Here is a 12,866-nt window from a genome sequence, read left to right on the forward strand (position 1 = left end):
CTCTCTTGGATGCACAGAATATCAACCTTTCTCCTAATCATCATGTCAACCAACTCCTGTGCTTTTCCTGTCATAGTCCCAACATTCAAAGTCCCTACACTCAGTTGTAGGCTCTGTGCATTCCTCTTTTTCTTCTGACGCTGGATCCGGTTTCCTCCTCTTCTTTGTCTTCGACCCACAGTAGCTGAATTTCCACCGACGCCCTGCAGGTTAGCAGTGCCGGGGGCGGGCGTTGTTAACCCGGGCCACGACCGATCCGGTATGGGATTCTTTAGATGAACGCTCATATTTGTTTGGCACAGTTTTTACGCCGGATGCCCTTCCTGACGCAACCCTCTGCATTTATCCGGGCTTGGGACCGGCCTACAGATTGCACTGGTTTGTGCCCCCATAGGGCTGCATTAAAAAAAAAAAAAAAAAAAAAAAAAAAAAAAAAGTATTGCTAAATAGTAGAATAAATTTGAATTAAATAAGAATAAATAAAGATAGAAATAAATATAGAATAAATTTGAATTAAAATCAGTTTTGTGACTGTTACCTTTTTTGTGGATTCGATGTTTTAGCATGCACTGTACAATATGGGGCCCCATTATGTATGTGGAAATACAGAAATAGACCCCATAATTTAGACTGTGCTTTATAATTTGGTGAGGTTTATGGTGCAGAAAATATGGTATACCTGGGAGATTGCTAGCTACTGACATAGCGGTGCAACAAAAGTGAACATCCTACGAGATTTGCTATCCATGCGCCTGTTGTGAAAACAACTGCCTTACCATCTCTACACATTCATACAAGTCAATGTCATGGTTCAACAATATCTGTTTGAAAGCAATGACTGCGTGTAATGCAGACTATAGATGCCACTTGAATCTTGAAATGGGTCTAAAAACAACCAGGTAAGTTAAAACTTTAACTTCTTGTGTCATGGGATGAACTTTAACACAGAACTCAGCAAGTGAAGGAATTGGTGATTTATGCAAAATAAAGTTACAGTAATGTTACAGCGGCATGTTGGGGGGTCTTGGTCAGAGCGTTGGCCTCACAGTTCTGAGGTCAGGGTTTCAAATGGATGTTCTCCCTGTACGGGTTTTCTCCGGTCACTCCGGTTTCCTCCCACATCCCCAAAATATGTGTTAACTGGAAACTCTAAATTGCCCAAAGGTGTGATCGTGAGTGCGAATGGTTGTTCATTTCTGTATGCACTGTAATTGGCTGGCAACCAGTTCAGGGTGTACCCTGCCTCCTGCCCGAAAATAGCTGGGGTAGGCTCCAGCACTCTCGCGAATCTTGTGAGGATAAGCGGCTCAGACGATGGTTGGACAGATGTCAATGTTACAAATTCATACAAGCCAATTTTTGTCAAATGGAAATTAAATATTCTGCATTGTGTTTTTGACAGCAGCCCAGCAAACATTGGAAAAACTGCACTGGATTGTTTAGTGTTCAAAAATTTGAAAATAAATGCAATGCAGTGGTCTGGAGGTATAAATGTTTAAACTCAAAACTATCTTTTTTAACAAAATGTGTCTTCAAAACCATACTCCCTTGGAATCTTATTGTACTGAATTATAACATTTGAATCTTGCCAATGATTAGGACTCTTTTTAGTTTCTTGAATTTAAATTTATGTGTAATTTTTTTTCACACTAGACTCAGACAACATACAGTGCAGTGAAAAGCTATTTGTCCCGCCTCTTAATTTCAGGGTTTTTTTTTCCACGTATCAATCACACACAAAGGATCCATATTACCTCGGCAGCAATAACTGAAATAAAGCATTTGCGATAATTGCTGATTCTTTCACATCAGTCTGGAGGAACTTCTTCGCAGAATTATTTCAACTCCACCATACTGGAGGGTTTTCTAGCATAAACTGCCCATTTGAAGTCACACTGCAGCATCTCAATTGGATTTAAGTCCATACTTTGACTTGGCCACTCCAAAACATTTTTTTTCTTTCTTTCTTTTTTTTTAGGAACGTTTCAGAGGTGGAGTTGCTGGTGTGGTTTGGATCGTTGTCCTCCTGCATGATCCCAGAGGGCTTGAGTTTGAGGGAATGAACTGATGGCCGTACGTTCGTTTTCAGGATTTTCTGGTACATAGCAGAATTAATTTTTCCATCAATCACAGCAAGTTGTCCTGGTCCTGAGGCACCAAAGCAGCCCCAGACCATCACAATGCCACCAACATGTTTCACTGTTGGCATAATGTTCTTTTTGTCAAATGCTGTGCCAGATTTAACGGGCCCCACACCTTCCAAAAAGTTCAATTTTTGACTCATCAGTCCACAGAACGTTTCTCCCAAAAGTCTTGAGGATTGTTAATGTTTTCTTTAAATGGCAAGCCGAGCCTTTGTATTCTTTGCTGATACCATGGATTTTCGCATGAGAACTCTCCCATGGATACCAATCTTGTCTTTCTTATGCCAGAGTCATGAACACTGACCTTAAATGAGGCCAGCAATACCTGCTGTTCCTTTAGATGTTTGTGGAGGTTCTTTTGTGACATCCTGGATGACTCACCATCGCACTCTTGTTTTTATTTTTAGTTGGTAGCCCACACCAGGGAAGGTTTGCCCCTCTTCCCAGTTTCCTCCATTTATGGATAATGGCTTTGACAGTGGTTTGCTGGAGCCCCAAAACTTTGGAAATTGCTTTACAATCTTTTCCAGACTTATGAATTTCAATCACTATTTTTCTCATTTCTTCTTCAAATTCTTTGGATCGTGGCATTATGCATTGGTTCTTGAGATCTTGCAGCCTACATCACGTTCTCTGACAAGATTATATTTAAGTTTTTTTTGTATTATTATTCAAAGAATATGGTGAGGAGGCCCCATAGTTCAGTGGTTAGAGCAATGGTTTGGGAAACCAGCGGTTGTGGGTTCATATCCCACTGAGGCCTCCACTCCCTGAGAAGGGTTGCGTCAGGAGGGGCATCAAGTGTAAAAAAAAAAAAAAAAATTCATCTGAGATGACACACTGTGGCGACAAGCCAAAAGAAACACACAATTCAAAGAGTATGGTGGTAATCAGGTTTGAGTGTGGCTTGTGTAATTGAGCTCATCTTTCCCAAATTTGTGGTTACTCACAGTGACTGTGATTCCACAGAAGGACAGAAAGGATCAGATTTTTTTTGGTGCCTTAATAAATTGTATTTTCATTAGAAAACTGCATTTTGTATTTTCTTGGGTTTCATCTCTGAGTGGTATTAACATTGGTGTGATGATTTGAAACCTTTGTGTGTGATGGGTAAAAAAATTTAATTAGGAGGGGAAAATAGTTTTTCACGGCACAGTAATCTCTACTCGACTTACATTGTCAAAGACAGCCATAGTCAGGAAGGAGAGTAGTGTTTTCATGGGGGGGCAAAGTGGCCTCTCAGATAGATGCAGTAGACATGGATTTTTTTTTACAGCATTGAAGAATTTGATTGTTTTTCCTAGTGGTACTGAATATTTGAACCGATTCAAACAAGTAGGACAAGGGGTTGCAAAGGTTTAAAAAAAAAAAACACCTCCTCAGATAACCTCCTCACAGATGAAGAGAGTTAATTTTTAACATGTGGTAGCGTTACACTTCAGCGTGTAACATGACAACAAATACAGCGAGAACAGCATATTTTGAGAGAAAAAATTGAGTGGAACACCAAAGGAAACGTTGCTTGCTTTATCTTGTTTTAAAATAAAAACATGCAAAAAAATCCTTCAGTTGAGGATTTTAGCAGCAACAGTGTTGTTACTTTAACGTGAGAATGTATGATATTTTAAATTCCCATACACAGGCCATTTTCATACGATTTGATCAAAAATAGTAAAGACAAGGCCCACTGAATTTCCTTTTTAAAATCAATTTATTTCATGATACAAATATTCAAATTATTGACTGTTCTTATCCAGCAAAAGTTCATAACAGTTTCTAAACGAGAAAATGACAAAATATCTTTAATCTTTGGCTGGCAAAATTAAGTTTCATGATTTGCAACCTGTTTTCTGAAGATGCTTATCACATTTTCTGGATACAAAGGATTTTTCTTATACTGTTTAATATAAAAATTCCATGAAAACTAACACAAGCATATGCTAGTGTCTCCAGAGTTCCTTATTTTTTGGGGGGTTACTAGTGGTCCTTCTTTGTCACGTACCAGACGGATCTGTGATCTGAAGTGCCAGGATGTGACTGTTTTGCATTCACACAATAGCATACAGCAAAACATGTTTTGATTTCTTGAGATTTGAATGAATACCATATATTAACTTGTGATCCGTTTGGAAGTGAATTTGGAAATAGGATGTATATGAATTCCTCATGCCTTGTGAAAACAATTGGCCAACCAAAAAAAATAAATAATCCTCAGAACTGTGAGGCCAAAGTTCTCTACCTCGAGAGAGAGAGAGAGAGAGAGAGAGAGAGAGAGAGAGAATACTATCACAGACATCAATTTGCGTGTCACTTTCCCAAACCCTTTTTGCCGTGAAACGCCGCTTTGAGGAGGCGCTACTGGTGTGAAAAGAAGAACGTGCTGCCACGTCACTTACTAGAAACCTCGTTGAGCTCGTGCCTTGGTCAATGGCACCCACGAGCTGATCCATGGTTGTTTTCTCTTTTGAGGCTCTTTGTGTGGGAAAAAAAAAAAAAAAACGATGTTCCACTGGCGCTCAGAACAGTGGCAGTGTTGTCCTTCGACCGCCTGGGAGTCAAATTTACAAGTAGGCGGGCTTTTCGCGTCCAGTCGGAAAAAGGGAGTACGACCTGTCCAAGCAACGCTGCTATTGGTTAGTCACCTGGAGGCGAGGTCGCATTTTGTCCAATCAGCTCCCAGCGGAAGAGGCCCACACGTGCTAGTTAGTTGTAGTCTCAGAGTGGAAGATGCTTTCCTGTTTGAATTGACCCCTCCGTACAGGGCACTTAACCACGCCTCCTGACATGACGTCACGCCACGTTCGCTGACGTAAGACAAACAGTAAAAATGGCAAATACAATACAATGCAAGAAATCAATACGTTTGTGCAGTCCGATCATCGCTAAATATCGCTCAACAAAGAATAAGTGTGTCAATCGTTCACACGTAGCAGTGTTATGCTAGCGATGAACGTCTCATTCATTTATACGAGACGTGGATTAAAAATCAAATTTAGGGCATATCTTCGTGCAAACACAGTCTGGTTAAGCTTCTGGCCGCGAGCCAGCAAGAATCAATACGTTTGTGCAGTCCGATCATCGCTAAATATCGCTCAACAAAGAATAAGTGTGTCAATCGTTCACACGTAGCAGTGTTATGCTAGCGATGAACGTCTCATTCATTTATACGAGACGTGGATTAAAAATCAAATTTAGGGCATATCTTCGTGCAAACACAGTCTGGTTAAACTTCTGGCCGCGAGCCAGCAAGAAATCAATACGTTTGTACAGTCTGATCATCGCTAAATATCGCTCAACAAAGAATAAGTGTGTCAATCGTTCACACGCAGCAGTGTTATGCTAGCGAAGAACTTCGAATTCATTTATTCGAGACATGTATTGAAAATCAAATATAGGGCATACCTTCGTGCAAACATATGTGTTCCGGTTGATATTAGATGGATTTAGTTGATGATGCGGTCTTCCACAAAGTTTGATCCATCGGAGGCATTTTTCGTCCTGGGTCTTCGGTTTTGGAAAGGGTACGAATCGAACTCCACCAACTAGCCTTTCAGGATACCTTTCGTCACTATTGCAAAGTCCGTGACTACACCTCTTAACCATATTTTTTGTTAAATAACCCAAATACGCGATAAAACGCTAACTAAACCTATACTGGACCATTCAATGTTCTCAGAGAAAATGGCGGGAGCAAAAACGGGCTTTGGTCTACGCAGATCTCTGGCCTCTGATTGGTCAGTGACGCGGTTCTGAGCGGTTTAATCTGTGACATCTGTTGTCGGTCACAGCTGTTTCACATGAGGCACTGTGATTAGACCATGTATTTAAGTTGGAGTTTTGTCACTGGCATTTGCCAGTTCCTTAAGTATGCTTTACCGCATCCTGGGTTTTTCCGCCACTGCGCCATTATAGTCCTGTCATGCTTTTGTTATGCTCTTTAGTTGACTCGTAGTTATCGGACCTTGTTTTTTGTTTTGTGGATCCTGCCTTCTTGGACTGTGTTGTCGTGCACTACTTAGTTTATCATAAAGCCCATTGAACATCATGTCCTTGTCTTGGAGTCCTGCAATTGGGGCCGCCCCCGCACTGTTGGTTCATGACTGTATGATTGTTCAGTGTAGGAAGCCATTGTGTTTACTGGGGATTTCTAGGTGGGATGTCACACGGAAGCAGCTTCAACAGAGCCTCGGTTTGAAACAGACATCAGAGGCATTCGGATTACGAAGAAAATGTGCACTTTGGTGCTAATTTATTTCATATCTATTTGTGTTGAGAATTTTTAAAATATTTTTTAAATGAAAAATTAGCTACTTTTGTTTGATATTTAAATAACATATAGGTCCACTGGATTAAACCTTTAAATCTTCCCTTCATAGCCAAGATTGTTGAGAAAATTATTTATTCAACTCGCTAATTTCTTGAATTTTAATGGACTTTTTTGACAAATTTCAATCAGGTTTCTGACCTCATCACATTCAAGAATCGGCTCTTAATGCTTAAATGATATACTGTAAGGTTGAATACGGACTCAGGAACTGTGTTAATTTTGGTATTGTTGGATTTCAGTGCGGCTTTTGTTACAGTGGATCATAATATACTGCTGAACAGGTTGAAAATGTGGGAAGGACTAAATGGAAAGGTCCTTAAATAGTTTAGGACCTTAACTTTTGGTTCTACCTGGAGGAAAGGAGATACTTTCCAACCAATGCAAGTCTCAATCCCAACAAATTACAATGACCTTTGGGGTCCCTCAAGAGTCAGTTCTTGGACCCCTCCTGTTCAGTCTGTATACCAGGGGTCGGGAACCTTTTTGACTGAGAGAGCCATAAAGGCCAAATATTTTAAAATATAATTTCAAAAGAGCCGTACAGTATTTTATAAACTATGTAAGTAAGACCAACACTTTTAGAGAACAATAAGTCTTGCTGTTGCTCACCAATGATGACAAAAGCACTTCTTACCATTAATGCGACAGCTAGTGCTGCACAGTTTTGCTGATGCCTTTGGAGTTCATACATCATTAGATTAAGCTTCATGCAGGCGTTGAACCACAAGAAAACTAAGATAATTGTTTTTGGCAATTAAAAAAATAAGAGAATTTATGTGAGTAAATATGCAACCGGATTCACCATCTTTAAAAACTAAAGACCAAGTCCGAAATCTTGGGGTTCTGATAGATTCTGACTTGAGTTTACAAAGTCATATCAAACAACAAAAACTGCCTTTTACCATCTGAAAAACATATCTAGAGTGAAGGCTTGTTTGTGTCAATCGGACCAGGAAGACTCTCATTCATGTTTTTATCCCATGTAAATTTGGCTCCTGTAATGGTCCTCTGACTGGGCTCCTCAAAAAGAGCATTTAACAGCTGCAGCTCATTCAGAAACTGTAGCTCAGGTTCTGACCAAAACAAAGAGGTCAGAGCATCTAACTCAATTGCAAAGTCCTTACACTGGCTTCCAATTATCTTTAGAATGGATTTTAAAATTCTGCTACTGTTCTATAAATCATTAAATTATTCAGGGACTGAATACATGAAAGAAATGCTTATGGAATTCAAACCCAGTAGAGCTCTTAGATTGATCGACAAACTCGGGTCAAGTAGTGGAGTTGAAGGCAAACATGGTGAAGCAGCATTTCGCTTTTATGATGCACACAAATGTAATATGGGAGTCACTGATGGTGTAGGCACACACCTGCCTTTGGTGCGGGCAGCGTGGGATCAATTCCTGCTCAGTGATGGTGTCGATATCTGGCCTGCGACAGATTGGTGAGCAATTCAGGGTGTAGTCTGCCTTTTGCCCGAAACTAGCTGGGATAGGTTCCAGCTTTCCTGCAACCCTTGTGGGGATAAGCGGCTCGGATAATGGCAAATGGAATAAGTTGCCAACTGAGTTGATGTCAGCCATGGAGGTGAATGTTTTTAAATCCAACTTGAAAACTCTTATAATTATTGTTAATATATTTATTATGAATGTCATGATCCTGCCGCTCCAGCACGAGCTGTGCGGGTATCCGCAGGTGCGCTGATTGGAAGCTGCACACCTGCGCCTCATGCAGCCTGATTATGCTGTGGATTTATATGGCCGCGATGACAACTGGCCGGCGCCAGTTCGTATCATCTTCATGTCCCGTTCGTGTGCTCCGGTATCCCTGATTGAACCTGTGTGTACCGACCTTCGTCCGTTCTCCGACCAACCTTGTAAGCCTGACTCCTTCGTTACTTCTGCCTGCTTTGATTCTTCTCCTGTGTACCGACTCCTGCCTGTCCGTTCATCTCCTCTCTTCGCCTGGCGCCCAACTACCGCTGCTGCACCGAACTGCCTGCTCGATCCCCTACCTCTGCATATAATAAACGTGTATCCTTGAACTACCTTGCATCTTCCGAGTCCTGCATTTGGGTCCTACTCTCGTTCCGATGGGACGTGACAATGAACTTGCAACAAAGCCAAAGTATCATCCTTGTTTCGAAGATTCCTTGCACACAGGAATGAAGCCAGACAAAATATCACCCTTGCTTCAAAGAGTCTTGTTCACAGGACGAGCCCCCACACACAGGTGAACCAGTCTACTCCTAATCTTCTGAGATGTGACCAAGGACAACTTCATCAATGCACACACATCGTTCTCAAAGAATGTGCCTTTGTTCACTTGCTTGCTCACCCCTTCTTTTGACCTTGTGTTTTTGGAAATAAAGACTACACAAGAGGCTGATTCACAACGTGTTTAGAGACTGTAACCGGCCTGTCTCTCACATCCTCCTGATCAGGAAGATGATTTCTTGGCCTCGTTTTTTTGTGCATTAGTCCAGCAAATTAGATGACAAACCTAACATTTTCTTGGTCCTTCGAGCCGGATTCCAAGATACCTGAAGATCCCAGCTTCAGAGTCTACCTCCAGGAAGACCGTGGCCACCGCAACGCAGTTTAGGGGACTGGTTCTTGAGATCTGAGGGTTGATGGAAATCCAAGGGCAAGAAGGCGTCTTGGTAAGAACAATTTTCTTACGGGGTACAAAAATAGTGAATGTCGCCATAAAAGCTGCGCGAAAGTGTGTCGCAGTCTACACAAAGGTACTGTGTAGGAGAAGCCTTTTGAATACTAGTCAATGGCAGCGGAGTCTGACAAATTCCGTGAAAGGTAACGAGGACAGCCTCACGTGCACTTGAATTCCGTGGACCGTAATGAGGGCGGGCTTGTGTGTACACTTAAATTCCGCGAAAAGTAACTATGACGAACTCGTGTTGCACAATTAAATTTCATGGAAATGAACGAGGTCGGACTTGTGTACATACTTAAATTTAGAGTTAAATAAAATAGTCTGTATGAAATATCTAATAAAACAGTATTAGCATTTATTTACAGCTGCGCCACATCTCTACCTCACTTCGATCAACATTGACGAATGTGGGTGCCCCTTGATGGAGGAACAGACCACGGATGAACTGGTATGGCAGAACATTTTAGAGCCCCACTTTTCTCTCTCGCTCCTCATACAGTGCAGACATTTTTTTCTTTGCTCTTGCTCTGCTTGCTTTGCCTCTGTTAACACTTTATTTTCTTGCTGATAAGCTCGTTTTCCTTCTAAAAATTTATTTTAGAAGCAGCAACTCCTGGATACTTTTAAATCATTGGGACTGTATTTTTTTTGTGGATAATTAGTTGTTTCATCCTTTGAGCGTGGCCTGCTAATTAGCACAACCCTGGTGTTAGCAACAAGACCAGCCGTCAAGATGCCTCCCTTCTCTACTGAGGACTACTGCAGAGTGTCAGTTCTGGAATCGAAAAACTGCCGGCCTGATGTGGATGGGAATGAAACCACTTTACAGATGTCTCCAAATGGTGAGCAGAGGTGTGCGAATAGACAGCCACCCAGCTCAACAATGAGGACCGAAGTGAACTCTGGAAAGGATAACGGACACCCCAGCAGTTCTCCTGGAATTTACTGGGAGCAAAGTCAAACCATATGGGACATTTAAAAAGGAAGACACAACAGCACCCGGAGATTACGGAAGAATCTGGTTGGCCTGCGTTGCAGGCCGCCTCGACACCAAGTGAGTGGCCATGGACGGTCGCTACAGCTAAGAGCAAGAAAAAAATAATGTGATTCAGTGTATAATATTGACGTCAGACTTACAAATAGATTTGAGGGACTCTTACAAGACCCAGGTCAAGAATGCTCATCCTGCCCCACCATTGAAAGGTGTGAAATTAAATCATCCAAGAAAAGATTGGGACCCCCAACATTAATAGTTGGTGATGGAGCCATCAAGGATGTGAAATGCTTTTGCAGTGTAAGGAACACTAAAGTACTGTTTTACTAATGACATAGTGTAGGAATAATTGATCGTAATTATCATACATTCGCTTTCAATAAAGAAATGCTTTGCTCTGTCCTAGATAACTTGGCAGTCTCCTAGCAGGAGATAGCAAGAACAAAAACATCTAATCATCAGAACTGTTAGAACTGCTGCCTGTTAAAGAAATGATGACCACACATGTACTCAGCAATATTGCACACAAACAAGTACACCGTTTCCAACTATGTTTTGCTCATCCGTCTTTTTGTAAAATCCATGTAAATAGGGATGTTATGAAACTAAATAAATAGAGGTGCTGAGGAGAGGATAATCAGAGTGCAGTGGTAAATTGTACAAGACAGTTCCTCTCCTCTCTCCTCGCGAGCTGTCAAACTTGAACTGGTGTCTTTGCTTCCTTTTTGTCCAGTTTAATTAATGTCTAATTGGTAAACCTGACATTTACTTGGTCCTTTGAGCCGGATCTCAAGATACCTGAGGTTTCCAGGGGCTGTTTCGACGTCCAGGCAAAGACCGTGGCCACGGCACTTGAGACCCTTTCCGAGACTGGGCCTCCACTTTGTGTCTGGAGGCTGCGGGTTGAGAAGAAGCTGAAGGAAGTAAAGACATCTCTGGTGAGTTGGAAACTCACACAGTCATGAGGAATGAGTGAATGCGCGTCTGGGTGACGACGGCAGAACCAAACCACAAGAATACTAGTCCCTATCGACTAGACTAATTAGTTTATAAAACTGAGAAAAGGGCAAGGTGTGTCCTGTACGTGAGCTCCGTCAAACGTGTGTATGTGTAAAAGTGTGAGTGGAGGTTCGCTACCTCATTTGAACAGGAAATTGAGTGACAACTGTTTGAGGATGCAGAGGTAAGAATTCTCCACCACTTGTGGTAAAAGCTTGAGAATTACTTTAAACGGAACGTAATTGTCACCCTGTTCAGGGGGAAGTCAGTATAGTCACCCTAGGTGAACCACTGACTCCAACAGGGGAAAAACAAATGGCAAAATAGTTGATAAATAGCAAAATAGTTGAAACACAACTATAAAAAAAATAATAATGTGTAAGGACTGGAAGTTTTTAGAAAGCAAATGTCCTACTAAAACAAAACATCTAAATTTGTGGATAACACAATATGACTTTGCTGGCCAGCTCAACATACACACCAAAAATATATATAGTTAACCTGCAGGATAAAATTAGAGAAACAGACACACACATGCGAAAAAAATAAAACAAAAAAAGGCTGGACTCAAGATGATGTGAAAATGGCCATAAAAGGTATCACATCTCATAAAGTTGATGTAACATAATTCATCCAGGGAACCCAAGACTTGAGAAAATCTTACCACTTAAATGGTGTGGAAGTACAATAAATTTGGATGACAGCAAAATACTTTCTCACAGCAGCAGGGAGTTTGAGGGTTAATATCGCGCACCTGTGCTAGATTTAGAAAAAAAAAAACCCAAATTGTTCTGCCATTGGAAGAGCAAAATAAAACAACAATGAACCATTTGAACAATATGGAATTGGAATAAATGCATGTTTTAAAGCAAACAGAAGCATTCCTGAGGATCACACTCCAGGGAGTGTGTATCAAGGGCAATTAAAAAAATACTCCATGTGAATTCAAATAATCCTATAAAACAATGGATTGAAAAACATTGGGTTGACAAACCGACTGGCAACCTGTAACATTACGTTAACCAAGCACTACGCGCAGAAAGAGTGCTCCAAAATAAGAAAAAGAAAATTGACACCTTTCTGACAGAGAGAGGAAAAATTTATGGAGCTTCATGCGAAACATTTAATATTTGTGGCCGCAGATGAGGAAGAGAGCAGCCATCTCCCCATCAAAAATGTAACAACTAATGCTCCCAAAATGCAACTTTAATTTGTCCCATACGTTTTTTGGGAAGAGATGGCTTGCTGAAAGTAGGACTGCGCTTAATTCCCTCTCTGACAGGAAAAATAGAAGTAAAAAGAAAAAAAAAGGATTTACTGGGAGGAAAGTTAAATATCTTACAAAATAGGAATCCAGCGGTCTATTATTACACCTTACATATTCCAAACAAACCTCCCACAAGAACAGGAGATTTCTTGCTGCAAACAGCTCAAGATGTGATTGAACAACCACAAAATGACGTAGGAAGTGACTCATTGCATGTGACAATGTAGTATAAGATTAACTTATAACAGCCCACACCAGACAAAATCATGATTATCTGTACTCAGATGGTATATCAGTCGTGGTGACAGGAACAAGACTGACTGACAAACTAAATGCACTACGCAAGGAATGGCCACCACCACACACGTCATTACAACAGGAGTGGGAGCGTTTGGGACAATTTGTTTTGGTAGTACGAAATGTTCCTGATTGGACAGAAAAAGAACCAGATTTGGATTGGGAC

The 12,866-nt window shown here is 41.1% G+C and overlaps 1 protein-coding gene, 1 long non-coding RNA gene and 1 other non-coding gene across 3 annotated transcripts in view; 2 read left to right on the plus strand and 1 right to left on the minus strand.

Moving 5' to 3' along the window:
- Positions 1–5,735, minus strand: part of LOC133511807 (glycerol kinase-like) — a 31,173-nt gene extending 25,438 nt beyond the window's left edge. Inside the window, exons 1-2 of the mRNA XM_061840758.1 lie at positions 5,547–5,735; positions 4,541–4,948 (exon numbers count right to left, since the gene is read on the minus strand). Of these exons, the coding sequence (XP_061696742.1) occupies positions 4,541–4,594 (54 nt within the window). The 5' untranslated portion in view covers positions 4,595–4,948; positions 5,547–5,735. The remainder of the gene's footprint in view (positions 1–4,540; positions 4,949–5,546) is intronic.
- trnap-ggg (transfer RNA proline (anticodon GGG)) lies at positions 2,835–2,907 on the plus strand. Its single transcript has one exon. It is a non-coding gene; the product is annotated as a tRNA-Pro (tRNA).
- Positions 5,736–8,269: 2,534 nt separating the features above from the next.
- LOC133512151 (uncharacterized) lies at positions 8,270–10,969 on the plus strand. The gene is made up of 3 exons (XR_009798111.1): positions 8,270–9,132; positions 9,509–9,591; positions 9,806–10,969. It is a non-coding gene; the product is annotated as an uncharacterized LOC133512151 (long non-coding RNA).
- Positions 10,970–12,866: the final 1,897 nt, after the last annotated feature.

The sequence above is a fragment of the Syngnathoides biaculeatus genome, chromosome 14 (genome assembly GCF_019802595.1).
Source record: "Syngnathoides biaculeatus isolate LvHL_M chromosome 14, ASM1980259v1, whole genome shotgun sequence".
NCBI classification, from domain to species: Eukaryota; Metazoa; Chordata; class Actinopteri; order Syngnathiformes; family Syngnathidae; genus Syngnathoides; species Syngnathoides biaculeatus.